This window comes from Triticum aestivum, chromosome 4A (assembly GCF_018294505.1).
Source record: "Triticum aestivum cultivar Chinese Spring chromosome 4A, IWGSC CS RefSeq v2.1, whole genome shotgun sequence".
In the NCBI taxonomy this organism is placed as follows: Eukaryota; Viridiplantae; Streptophyta; class Magnoliopsida; order Poales; family Poaceae; genus Triticum; species Triticum aestivum.
Window position 1 is genome coordinate 739541180 of NC_057803.1, and position 13722 is coordinate 739554901.

At 48.4% G+C, this 13722-nt stretch overlaps 1 protein-coding gene and 1 pseudogene across 1 annotated transcript; one reads left to right on the plus strand and one right to left on the minus strand.

The window, feature by feature from the left end:
• Positions 1 to 3703: 3703 nt before the first annotated feature.
• LOC123084487 (L-type lectin-domain containing receptor kinase IX.1-like) lies at positions 3704 to 7302 on the minus strand (annotated as a pseudogene).
• Positions 7303 to 11525: 4223 nt separating this feature from the next.
• On the plus strand, positions 11526 to 12955 carry LOC123083516 (putative F-box protein At3g52320). The gene has a single exon (XM_044505542.1). It carries the CDS (start codon positions 11590 to 11592, stop codon positions 12787 to 12789), a length of 1200 nt encoding a protein of 399 aa, XP_044361477.1. The 5' UTR covers positions 11526 to 11589; the 3' UTR covers positions 12790 to 12955.
• The last annotated feature ends 767 nt before the right edge of the window (positions 12956 to 13722 follow it).

Sequence of the window (13722 nt, forward strand, 5' to 3'; positions counted from 1 at the left end):
AGCAAGGACAACACAAGGCATTGTATGGCGCAGCCGACCAGATGATAGGATTTCCAGAGTTAGCAGAGCACGGCGACATAGCAAGGAAAATATCAAGATATTATCTGCGACAGGAGGAGCAGACCAAAAGGGCCTTCAGGAAGAGGATCCGGCTTGCCTGCTCCCTCCCCATGCTCCCATCCGTGCTCCCACTTCATTCTACGGCTGTCTTTTTTTCGTTTCTCTTTCTAATCTAATCATCTCCTCCCCTGAAGGGGGTGGGGCCGGGTCTTATTTTGTTCCAATCAAATCAAGCCACGTACACGGGAGCACGGATGGGCACACGCGGGGGAGCAGGCAAGTCTCGTCCCCAGGAAGAGACATGATGAATCTTAGTTAAGGTAAACTGTTCAGGGTCTCGGACTGCAGTTCAATGATCTGGAGGAATGTGACGGAAATCAAGAGAAGGACGAGAAAGAGGAAGCTGATTGAGAACGGGGAGTTAATGATGAGGAAGCTAATGAGGGCACTGAGCCTGTTGGTCATGAACATACTCGGAATTCAAATGTGCCATTTCATACTCTGGTTACTACAGCTCAAAAAGGGAAATTAACCAAGTAGGAAAAAAATGGAGGGACATCCTTTTTTCTCGAAAGGAGGCTGAAACCCTCGGCCTCCGCATCATTGTGATGCACACAACCATCTTTGTTATATTTGATGCAAGGCATTGATGCCAAAATCATCAACAAAAGGAGTACAAAACATATGCAACTACAACAGAATAATTACAAATATGAATGAAACACTATGATTAAGTTGACTTCTTCTGCAAGGATAAACATACTCGCACCGCCTTCGCCCCATCCGGTCGAAGATTTTCAGAACAAGGATTTTCATCTTTGATGTCGAGACTAACCACTTAAGGTCAACACTCATTCAGTAGACGCCGCCTTGAACAAGGCAACGAGGCAACTTCGTCGCCGCTGAGCCTGGCCAATAAATCAATGTTTGAGTCACTAACTTGATATTGGATCTTCCAAAAGGCATATCCATGCCAAACCGAAGTGTTGCTAGGAAGGGAGTGGGATGGAATCATCCCACCATAGACCGCCAATATAGTCATTGGGTGGCCACCCATGCTGCGGCACAGATCTGGTCGCTCCTCTCCACACCGGTGTGAACCAACCTGCAACATCCACCATGTCCATGGGGCGGGATGAGTAGAGGTAGATGCCGCATAGCTTCATGTTGATGGAAAAATCCGGTGCACGCCAGCCCCATCAGCATTGTCTTGCGCCGGGAGCAGAATACTTGGTGACGCCCATCAAAGTCAGATGCGCCGCCACCCCGACGCCCCATGTACCACGCGCAGGGCCACCGTTGCTCCTGCCGCATAATCCCCTGTGGAATGATTTGATGCTAATAGTTGTCGCGCCGCTGGAACATCATCCCGAACCGCTAGGGTTTCCACTCGTAGACGACGTGCATAGCAACCAACACCTTCATTGCATCCCACCCTGCCTTGGAGAAGACACCCCGTCAACTCATTTTTTCGATAAAGGGAATATATTAATATCAAGCGGATATCAATTACACCCGACCTCTGCAACAACATAATGTCAAGAGCTAGTCGAGACATCAAGGATGCACACAGCCATAAGAAAAAAAGAAAGAAAAAAACGCCGAACGGATCAGCGAAATAGGAGGAAGTACCACCACCAGAGGACACACCCGGACTGCAAAAAAGGTTCTCCAAGAACGACGCCTCCAAGAAGGAAACCGTGCATCAACACAGTCGTCGCCTGGTCACAGATCATGGGTTTTCACCCTGAAGAAAGTCCGACTGAACTCTAGGCAATGCCTTCAATAAGGAGACGAATAGAGATCCGCCATTGCCAGGTACAACCAGTGAAGGTCAGACCATGAGTTTTCACCCCGGAAGTCGAAACTTTGTGCCCAAAGAACACCACCAAGAAGTCCTCATGTGTTGTCGCCCCTGCTAGCCAGGACTCCCGCAAAATGCCGATCATCCGGACCACAATCTTCACCACAACCAAACTCTCCTCCTTCATCACTTGAAATCTCGAAGTCAACATGAGCCATCAAGATCCACTCATGGTGCCGACATTCCGACAAATCAGAGTGTCATAGGTCTGCATGTAATGTCCCTCCTGAGCACGTTGTTGGGGACAATCACTCTTGGTGCCCGACGGCCCATGTGTTGCGGCAGCTGATTTCCGGCAACTCTATGGATTCCTCTGGCACCCACGAACTTACTCCGGTCGCAACTCTACGTCACGTGGACCAGACGCACGTCCGCAAGTGGCTATAACCCGGTGGTCCATGTGCTACGGCGGCAGATTACCGGGGACACCATGGACTCCACGGAACTCACGAACTCGATCCGGTCGCAACATGCCGTCGCGTGGACCAGACCCGGTCCATGAGCTGCTGCCGGTGCTCTGATGATCTGACCGCCACCATCTTGTGTCGTCGGCCTCACAAACCGGCCGCCGTCATCCTGTGTGACTGCCCTCACGATCAGGCCGCCGCATACATGCGTCGTGGCCTACCGATCTGGCAGGTCGGCTGCCTTCCGATCTGGACGTGGGAGCTGGATGCACGTCTAGAACAGCAAGCCACCAAGGATTTGCATGCAGATCTGAATGCATCCTGCCCCATGTATATGCAGCGCCGGGCTACGATTGCGCGTAGACTTGACCCGTAGACAGCTGCGGCCGGAGTGCAAGCCTAGATCAGATCGCAGACGATGGAATTGGTGAAGAGTGCGCAGGCTAATAAAAAAGAAACAGGCAGGAGCGCCCCGCCGCCGCCGTCCGCCGAGGGACGACCTCCTCCGGCGGCGGCGGGGGGAGGAAGGTCAGCGAGGGGCGGCCGGCGACTGGGGCGGTAGGGTTCCCCCGAGTCGCCCGGTGCGGACGACGCCTGTTAAAACCAACTATTCCCCGTTCTCCAAAGAGAGAGGGAGAGAAGAAAAGGGGGTGAATGAAAGGTGAAAGGTAAAGTGGGAGATCCACCAGGCGCCGCCATCACGCCACTATGCAACGGCTAGCTTGGAGAAACAATCTAGGAGATGCTACAGATTGAAGCATAAGGATAACCATGGAGTACAAGATATTGCCAAGGGAAGAGTTGCAGTTCCCTTGGCAATACCCGGCTCTGGGTGTACTCGTCAATACCCAAGCTCGTTGTGGACACGTTTTATGTTCTTAGAGTTTCTTTCCCCACGTGTGTAAGTTGCATCTCCTCACTCTCCCATGTGTCTTCTCTATGCAAAGACAATAATCCTAAACACACGGACCCCAGGCTCCTTCCATCTATCTAAAACTAACCCTGTAAAACCCCTGTAAAGGTCCGTTAATGTAGCATTACCGATGCGGGGAAGATAGAGGCATAATTGCTCCTTTACTCTACAGTCTACACCCAGTTGGAAAAGCTAAGCACAAGAGAGAATCTGGTTGCTTAAACCATCATGTACAAGGAGATAATTAAGGCACGAGAGACAGACGATGATCTGGTTCTACACAATTCCAAATGGCACATCCCTCTTTATGTAGCTGTACTGTACGTGGGAGCTCCTCCCGCTCAGCTACGTAATGCATGATGGTTACGCTGTACTAGTAGTTTGTGGCTGAAGTGGAGCAAGGAGAAGAGCTGGATGGATGGTCAACCTGTTGTGGAGCAACTGGTTGTCGTCCAACGTTCACCGCCCCGTGGAAGAAGAAGAATAAACTCCGGCACCGCCCAAAAAACCATCAGCATCAGCATCAGGGCCTGCAACGCTCGTGGAGAATGTCGGCACGGGCATCTTTGGAGGAACATCGGGCAATGGAGCCTCAAATTGAAGCACACCTAGCGCTTGCTTGATGGAAGGCCGCACACCGCGGTGCGGGTGCGCGCACCAGAGACCCACGACCAGCATGCGTTGCATCTGCGCTTGGTCCAAGTCGCCGTCCAGCCGCTTGTCAGCAGCCTCCAGAGCTGCGCCCCGGCCATAGAGATAGAGGTTCCAGACCCACTCCAGGAGGGAGGGCTTGACGGAGTCGTCCCGGGGTCTCCTGCCGCAGCACATCTCCAGCAACACGATGCCGAAGCTGTGGACGTCAGATGCGGTGCTTGCTCTGCCAGAGGCCGTGTACTCTGGGTCCATGTACCCCATGGTTCCTGCCAGAACCACGGTCGGCAAGCTGATCCCGTGGTCGAGGAGCTTCGCATGCCCGAAGTTGCCGAGCTTGGCGCCCAAGGACGCGTCCGGCATGACGTTGCTGGGCTGCACGTCCCTGTGCACCACGCATTTCTTGCACTCTACATGTAGGTAGAGCAGTGCCGAGCCAACCCCCAGCGCGATCTCGTACCTGCTCGGCCACGGCAACACGCTGCCGCATTAGGGTTTCGATCTCTAGTCATCTGTCTCATTAGACGTTGGCCCCCGCGTCGCCCCCGTCTCGGGCGACTCGGGCAGCTCTTCAAACCCTAGCCGCCATGGTCACCACCACCTTCCTCCCTTTCCTCCGCCGCCGCCGGAGGACGCCACTGGGCTAAGCCCGGGGGCCGACGGCGATGGCGGACGCTCTCCTCCCTGGATCGCGTCGGAAGGGGTGGGGCGGGACCTCCACGCGCGTGACGGCGCAACGGCGATCTGATCCATGGTGGCGCGACGGCATGCTCTGGGCGGAGGCCTTGGGCGGCGGTGCGGTTGCCTGGTGGCGAGCCAGCGGCGGCGACGTGAAGAGGGCTTCGTGGAGGTCCGGGCTGGCCAGATCAGGATCCTGGGGCAGCGGCCCTAGACGGCGGCGGCGGGCGAAGCTCGGGCTTCCCGCGGCGGCATGATGTGGTGCAGTCCATATCCAAGGCGGATCTGCGTTGGCGATCTCGTGGTTTTGCCACGGATTGGTTCCGATCAGAAACGGTGATGAGCGTGCGGGATCGATCTCGGCGGCTCTCGCAGTTTGGTGAGGTGGGGTGGGAGTCCTCCTCCCAGGCTCCATTGGTGGCGCATTCAGGCAGTGGCCGGTGTGCCAGGGCTCCTATGGTGGCACTGCTGTTGCGTTTGGTCGCCGGATCTAGGCGGCTAGATCTTGGGCTTTGTAGGCGGTCGAGACAATGCAGAGGTTGTCGGGTGGATTTTTTGGGACGGATCCGAGTGAAAACTTGGTCTTCGGTCGTTGGCTGGAGCAGGTGATGACGATGCCCTTATCATCGTTTCCTTCATGAAGGCATCATCGAGGTACAAGTCCCAAACCCACCCAATACCTCCCGGGGAAACCCTAGATCAGTTGATCGTATGACGGCGGCATTCATGTGTCGTTACCCCCTTGGGGGAAGCATTCTTCGAGATGCACTCGGACTCGAGGGACCAGCGGATGGCCTCTTCAGTGGAGCGGTGTTTCTTTCTACATATTCATAGAGGCCGCGCTTGGTGGCATGGAGCAGCGGAGGCTTGGCGTCAGATGTGTGGTCATGGACATGCGCAGGAGGTCGACGTTGTCTGGCGTCGTGGTGGCGTCGGCGGCAGCTAGACCGAGCAAGGTCGATGCAATAGTACAGCACTGTAGATGGATTGGTGGCAGGTGGCCACGGCGGCCTCATACCCGGCAGGCGTCCTGGTTGAGGAGTGCGCCGGACTGGTGGGTGCCCCATACCCGGCAGGCGTCCTGGTTGGGACCTCAGGTCTTAGATGTTAGGTTTGGCTGCGAGGACTGTTTGGTATTAGGCCCAGACTATCAGCGCCCCTTCATCAACTGGATAGGAGTAACGACAGATGTTGCTTAAATGGTGGCTTTAGTCTTACTATTGTATTGCTTTATAAGGTCTTGTGTTAATAATTAATAAAATGGTCGTATGCATTATCCAGATGCAGAGGCCGAGGGTTTTCCTCCTTTTCTGAAAAAAACGGCAACACGCTGCCACCCATGCCGTAGAGGCGGGCATCAAGGCTGCCGTTAGGCACCAGCTCGTAGACGAGCAGGAGCTCGCCGTTGTTGTAGCACCAGCCGACGAGCTCGAGCAGGTTACGGTGTCATAGGCGGCTTATGATGGTGACCTCAGAGACACACTCCTTCCTCCCCTGCCGGGAGCTCTTGGATATCCTCTTGACGGTGACCGGCCGACGTCGATATCCAGGTCGCTCAAGGACCCGCTGTACACCGACCCGAAGACACCTTCTCCAAGCTTTCCATCCTCGAAGAAGTTGTTGGTCGCAGCGGCCAGTTCGCCATAGCGAAATCGCCTTGGGCCGGCGCCATTTTCGAACTTGAACTCGCCGTCCATGCTGCAAACTTCCAAGTCCGCTATTGCCTGCTCCTCGTTCATCCACCGGTGCCTCCTCATCGTTAGAAGCCACCGGATCAACACGCCCACAAAGGCAACTGATATCAGCATGGCAGCGCCAGCTGCCCTGGCAACCAGCCAGATCATACGTTTTGAGGGAAAATGAGGGACCTTATTGGGCATCGGCCGTGTTCCCGCAGGCACCAAATTCATCTCCATCGATGTGGAGTTGAAAGACCATGCGAGCACACGGTGCAGCTCCGTGGAATACCCGCTAGCAGCAGAGAACCCGATGGCCACCTCTGGGGGGAGCACGCTCTTCAGGTCAACGGTGCTGTTGAGCTCGTACCTCATGCCGCCATCAGTGCGCTCCAGTTGTAGGGCAACGGCGAGAAGTTTCATGCTGCTATTGTAGCTCACCAGCACAATCATGGGCTCGCTACGATCCGTGAGTGTGCCCATGGGCAGCACCTCCACCGCGGTCGAGTTGATGGAGTTGACGTCGATCCCGGTGTGATCGGTGTACGGGTCCCAATCATTTTGGAACGTGTCGAATTCCACCGCTACGACAGCCGGAGTGGCATTGGTGCTTCCGTCAACAAGACCGAGGTACTTGCCGCCATGGTAGGGTGGCAATTCTTGCGGGTAGGAGGATAGGAAGAAGGCGATCCCATCGCTGGGTTTGTATGTGACACCAGAATGTCCGGGTAACTGCTTGATGGCGAAGGAGAAACGCGTCGTGAAACTTGTCACCTCGATGGTGGCCTTTTCCCAGAGGAGCACTGGCTTGCTATATGTGGCCCGGCCCATTGCATTGGATACTCCTTCCACTGTAGGGTCGGGATTCTGGGTGAGCTCTATCAGGCTAGCATCTTTTTGTGCAAGAGTTGCAGTTCCAGCGGTTATGATGTTGGAACCATCGAAAGTGCGAGGGTCGGAGAAGTTGTAGCTGAATGACAGTGGTCTACAGGGAGGTAGCGTGGAGATGAACAAGAATGAGATGAGGAGGGGGACAACTGTTGTTGAACTCATTGCCACTACCATCCATTTTGGAAGAAACACAAATGGCCGGCGCATGGGATGAAGAAGAACGACTCCACATGCTTGTAGCCAGCTAGCTACTTAAGTTGAAATGAATCTCACACATCAAATAATCTTTTAGTTAACTACCTCCAACACAACAACAACGTGCATGGGAGCCCACCATTCAGTGATTAACTACCTGCAACTTTATCTTTTAGTTACCTGTTCACTAGTTTGTCTTATGGAAGAAAACAACAACAAAATGAGTGCATTGATGATCTTATAAAATTTACCTTGAGCTTGGTCATGATGTATTTAAAGAAAAAATTTAAAAGTTTGTTGATGTGTGTCCTTTTAATATTGATCATGACAGGATTTCTCAACAGAGAGAAAAATAAAATGTTATTAGTATGCATTTTATGAATATTATCTATGCAATGACATGGAAAGCTATAAGTTTGGACGATAAGTTTGTAAACTCTTTTGCTATTGATGATGATGCTTATGATATGCCCAACAATTATGCCATGGTTCTCACAGAACCAACCCAAGAGCTGTTGCCCAGAGTTGAGAGAAGCTTTGGGAAATAGAAAAGTTTTAAATAGCCAGCTCTTACAGTATAGATGTTTGATCAGCGTGCCGCTAAATGACCAGCCAGAGGAATCATGTATAATTGTGCGATAAAATTATGAAACAGCCGGATATAGCCCGACTATAGGCCCGCGACAGTTGATTTGAAGGATCGCCGCTGTTTGGCATAGCCCGCTATTTATGACAATGGACAATACTTGGAGATAGCCATCATCACAGGTGCATTAATTAGTTTAAGCCATAACCTGATAGACGTGGAAATTCACCAACCCTGCACAATGAAGTCGGTCAAATTAAGCAGCTGAAGCAACTTGACATGTATAAAACGAACCAACTGAGAGAGATGTTTGAATTAATACACTTGTTTGTTTCGGAACAAGTTGAACTGGTGATTAACATACATCTGGCGGCGCAGCTGTCTCGTCGTATTTTGGCTGCAACAACTTCTGACATTGGCAGTGGAATGAGTTATCTAACTGTGTTACTCGAATGAACTATCCAATGGGAAGCTCAAGTCACATAAGCTGATATTTACATGTTGAAATTTCATAGCTAGCTGGATATGTACCCGTTAGTTATTTTAACATATTTGTTTTTGCCGACATAAGCTGTTTGGTTTCAATTAGCAACCACCATGTTGTTTGTTATTCCAATTTTTTGTCTACTTTGTATCTGATTAGTGCCATTTATTGTCAAGTCTAAATAGAATAACATTTTGTACCAAATATAGGGAAACCCTTTATTCTTATTATGCACTAGAACTGGCTGATGCATGCTGTCTGAGATAACATATCTGTATTCAATGTTCCATCTATGAATCCTTGCTTCGTAATATATTTTCTATCCATATCATTGTGTGGAACCGAGATCCATCCCAAGTATACAAGAAAACTTTAGTCCAATGCATATATATCAACATGTTTTTTTAGCTATATGTCACACCATGTTGAAATAAGATAAATCTGCTTCAAAGAGTCGATTTATTTTAGTTGTTCTTTCTTAGAGATTCAAAATGACCTTCCATCTTTACATTATATATAGCATCTTTTTTTTGAAGCATCTTCGTTGGACATAAAACACTTGGTTGTATTGGAGCAAATATTTGGGCATCATTACATCAGATAAACTTTTCAGTCGCAACATGCTGAGGAAACTAGTTAGTGGGGACATAAAACACTTCGTTGTATATATGGCCATCGCAACACTCCTCGCCATCCGAGGCACCTGAAGACACGATCGTGCGCACCACTGCAGTTGGGACCTTCCTCACGACCGAAGTCATTGCCGAGCGGAGCCATGGATGTCTATGCTATTCGCTCGGACTCAACATCGCCCTGCTATCCATGTCCTGTTATCCATGCAGCAGATCATTCATGTTTTTGCAATATCGACTCTCAAGCTAGAATGCAGATAGGATTGGACTTCCAGTATCCCTTATAAGTAGAGATGAGTCATGCTATTCAATCATGGTTTGGAGAGGTCAAACTTCATAGCTAGGTTTTTTGGTATGCTCGGAGATAATAGAACTAGATGAGGCCTCTTACAATGCACTGCTGATATGATAGACCGAGGGAAAGAATTAAAGAAGATGTTGCTAAAATGAAGACCATTTTAATTGCTATTTCCTTTACAAAAATCCACTCTTGAAATTAACCTTCATTTCCTACTGATGCAGATGTAATTTTGCTTCAGGGTTGGCAGTAGCAGTTCTTCGAAGCCACTAGGCAGCAATTGACAGGAAATAAAGTGTTTCTATTAGTCCCTTTGATTTTCTTCTGCTTGGGGAGTTCCTCCATGTATTAGTAGCTATTGCCTTGTCCTATGCTTTGGGACACTCCTTGCTGCAGATATGTGTTCACTCAGTCCCTATGTTTCTTGATAGGATAGGAATAACCGGAAAATATTATATGGCCCACAACATTAAGAAGCATGTAGAAACTTATATAAGTTTTGATGTTTCTTAATTTCGGTTCTGATTTGAACATAAGAATATTATTTATTGAGTTCGCTTTACTTGGTCAGATTATAAACTAATGCATTTCTACGATACAGGTCAAGCTGAAGAGTTAATTGTATTAGGTTTAAGAAATGAGTGAACTGTATTATATGTCACCTCGGCTTGGACTCAGGGGGTAGTTAAAACATAAGCTTTATGGTTTTTACTCTAGGTATGCAAGTACAACCATCTTCACTTGTTTTCGCTGTCCTATTCTTGAGAGCAGATTAAGATGGTTAGTTTGCAAAGTTCTTGGATAAATTAGGAAGATATTGCATTTATTTTGCACATGTTGGACTATCTTATGCTGCTAATGGAGCCCTATCGATGTTGTCCTTGTCTTGATGTACATATAAAATGTTCTTTGAGACTGACTGAGCAGTCTTCATTACCATAAATGTTGTTCCTTTCGTCGGTATACACAATTGCTTGATGTTGTTTGAAAAATTAAATAAATAAAGTTTTAACGGTGGTTTTGCGGTAAGTATATTATCAATTTCTGTGAAGTATGTATAATTAGCTCACTCCATCTGTATGAAAGCTCCCATGTCATGTATGGTCAGTGTTTGTGTGCGACCAGAGGTGCAGATGAAGATCTCATTCGACCCGCTGCTCCCCGTCACCCACTCATAGAAGGAGGACTAAGTGATTGCTCCGTAGCAAATCTGTTGTACCGAACGGACTCTTTTACTAGATAAATCTTGTGTGGCTATGTAATTCACTTGCTATATGTCAAGTTCGAGCTCTGAAGAACAGAGTGAATATGTTTGTTTCGAAGAATAGATGTCACTATTCGAGCTCTCTTGTTGTATAATCTGTATATCAGAGAACTAAAGGATCTATTCTTTTAACCAGGAACCAATTTAAGTAGCAAGTCTGTTTTTTGTTGGTTAGTTAACTGACAACCAGGCATGATCATCCGTCCATAATTTTGTTGTTTGATTATTTGCAAAGCGATTTGGTTGGTATTTTTCAACTGTCTAAGCATACATTTATTTATTTTGCACCCGGTGCAACGCACGGGCACTTTTACTAGCATGTTTTATAAATTCAAACTGAAAGCGTAAATTCGCAGGAAGAAGCGTATTGTGACGGTGAACCCATAAAGTCAATTCATACTTTATTATTAGAAAAAGATAACCACGTACAAGTTTTGGGCCGTTATGTACCCCAATTTTAGTATGAACGACCATCTTTGTGATCGTTAATACTTTTTTCTGTGCTGACTGAAGTATAGTGAATGACCAGTTTTTTTAGGGAATAGTTAATTACCAGTTTATATTATTAGCGACCGATGTTTTTACCATTTCACTACTTTTCAGCGACCACACATTTATTTAATTTTACTATTTTTAAGTCGTCTGTTTTTGAATTGGTGTCAGGTCGTTTTTCAATCCAAGTCTGAAAACAAACGTCTGATGGATAGACACTCCATATTTTGTACGACTCTATCCAAGTACATAAACAATAAACAAGTCTACGATTCTATCCAATCCAAGTCTCGAAATATAAAAATAAAATTATAGCGTCGTCCTCCAAGCGAAGAGCCCGCTGGCCGTCGTCCCCCGTAGCCGCCCTAAACTAAGGTACCTTTCCCGACTCATCACGGCGAAGATCGCCACCACCGACTACATGCTCGATGATTTCCTCCCTCCTTTTGCAGATCGCTGTCCCGGTGTCCCCTGACTACTCCCTCCGGATTCAGCTCCATGGAGGCGGAAACGGAGAAGGAGAGGAGTCTCGAGAAGAAGATCAAGTCGGGGCTGTGCAGCCATCTGGGAGCGACGCCGGAGGCGGCCGCGCTGTTTACCGACGATCTCATACTCGAGATCCTCTCCCGCCTCCCCGCCAGATCCCTACATCGCTTCAAGTGCGTCTCCGTGGCGTGGCGCGACCTCATCGCCGACCCCGCCAACCGCAAGATGCTGCCTCAGACCCTCGCCGGCTTCCTCTACACGTCCTACTGCAGCGGGCACCGCCACCACTTCGCCAGCATCTCCGGCAGCGCAGCCCCGTTCGACCCTTCCCTCCCTTACCTGCAGCCTAGCAAGTACAAGGACATGGCCCAGGTGGACGCCTGCAATGGCCTCCTCCTCTACCGCGTCAGCAACAAGAACAAGGTGGCCCCTTGGTCTTGGGCAGAGGATGATTGCCGTTTTGTGGTGTGCAATCCCGCCATTGCAAGGTGGGTCGAGCTGCCCCCTAAGCCTCCTGTGCCAAAAATCAGATATAGCCTTACTGCAGCTCTGGCCTTTGATCCGGTAATCTCGTTGCACTTCCATGTTCTTCATTTTGAGGAGGACTATCTGGCAAATTACATGACAGGAGTGAGCATCTACTCATCGCGGGCAGGAGCCTGGAGTCGCGGGGATAGTGGGATGGTTGAGAAAGTGCCGCCGTTCTTCATTAGTAAATGTGTGTTTGTCGGCGGTATCATGTATGTGATTGGCGAGCTGCAGCACATCAACACCAGCAACGAGTATGTGCTGGTGGGGGTGGACATGGAGGGGAAAGAGTGGAAGACTATCCATGTGCCGTACTGTTCGAGATTTTGTACGATTGGATTGTCGCAGGGATGCTTACACTATGCTGTAGCTAACAATGAAATCCTAGTTCCTGAGATGACACTTTGGTGCCTCAAGGATTGTGATAGTAAAGAATTCGTCCTGAAGCATACCGCCAGCATGGATAAGCTTCTGAGCATGACTAGGATGAAGTACAAGGTGGTTGACATTCATCCAGATTCCGATACCATTTTCTTGGTTTCATTTGGAGGTGCTACCTTGGCAGCGTACGATATGCGACATCAGAAAGTTGGTTGTATCATTAATCTTGAGAGCAGCACACAACGATTTCTACCCTATGTTCCTCTGTTCTCAGAGCCATTAGCAGATGCAGATGGGCAGTAGTTTCTTACCTTCAAAGTTCAAACCACCCTTGTTTGATTTGCAGTTCAGAGCCAATGCCCGGTAAACCTACAGATTAAGCATAATGTCATTTCCAAAGGACATTGTTACTCTTGTTCTTGTTTACCTAGCACTTGCTGGCTGTTGTTCTGGACATGTATTAGTTCCACGGGGCTTATTTATATTGTAATCAGCCTTCTTTTCCATAACAGTTAGTTATTATGATTTCCTAAATCTTAGTGCAGATTGTCAACCTGGGTAGTTTATTAGAAGGTTCAATCATACTGGTTACTGGTGTGATGTCTAGTCGACCTTTGAGCAGGTTCTTTTTATGTATTTTTGCTGTAGCTAATGAATTCAGTAGAGCCTTGGATCTGTTAATCACAAAGAAATTGCATCAATGTCAACAAATAAAATAACATTGCAAGTTTTGATGAAACATTTTCCTGCTGGGAGTGTATTTGATTGGTCATTTTTGTTATGTGAAGTGATAAACCAAAGTTACGTATCATATAAGCTTGTGTTTCACATATGAAAAATAGGATTTTGGCAGGTGCCAGGACATGGCACTTACTATATTAGATATGTAGTGACCATAACATGTAGCATGCTTGTCTGTTGGTTTAAACGCTTAGCGTTGTGCGCTCGTAGCAGCCATATATATATTGGAGCCCTGGTAATGCAGTGTCGATGTTCCTTGTGGCGGGATGCATCGAAACTGTACCTGGCAAGGAAAGAAAAATGCCGTGTACATCATCAGACTCGAAAATTCTGTCAAAAATAAATATCATAATGTTAGTATCTTGCTGATATCTGCATGAACTACCATGGAAACCTGCAAGGTTGTGAAAATTATCTTAGGAAAGCAAAATAATCACCATTTTGCCAGTGCTTCATGGTTCAGCAAAGAGGCAAAAAGGCAGCCTGAGGCCAAGG

Coding starts and splice junctions, on each gene's coding strand:
- LOC123083516 (XM_044505542.1), top strand. CDS start 11,590: ATGGAGGCGGAAACGGAGAAGGAGAGGAGTCTCGAGAAGAAGATCAAG.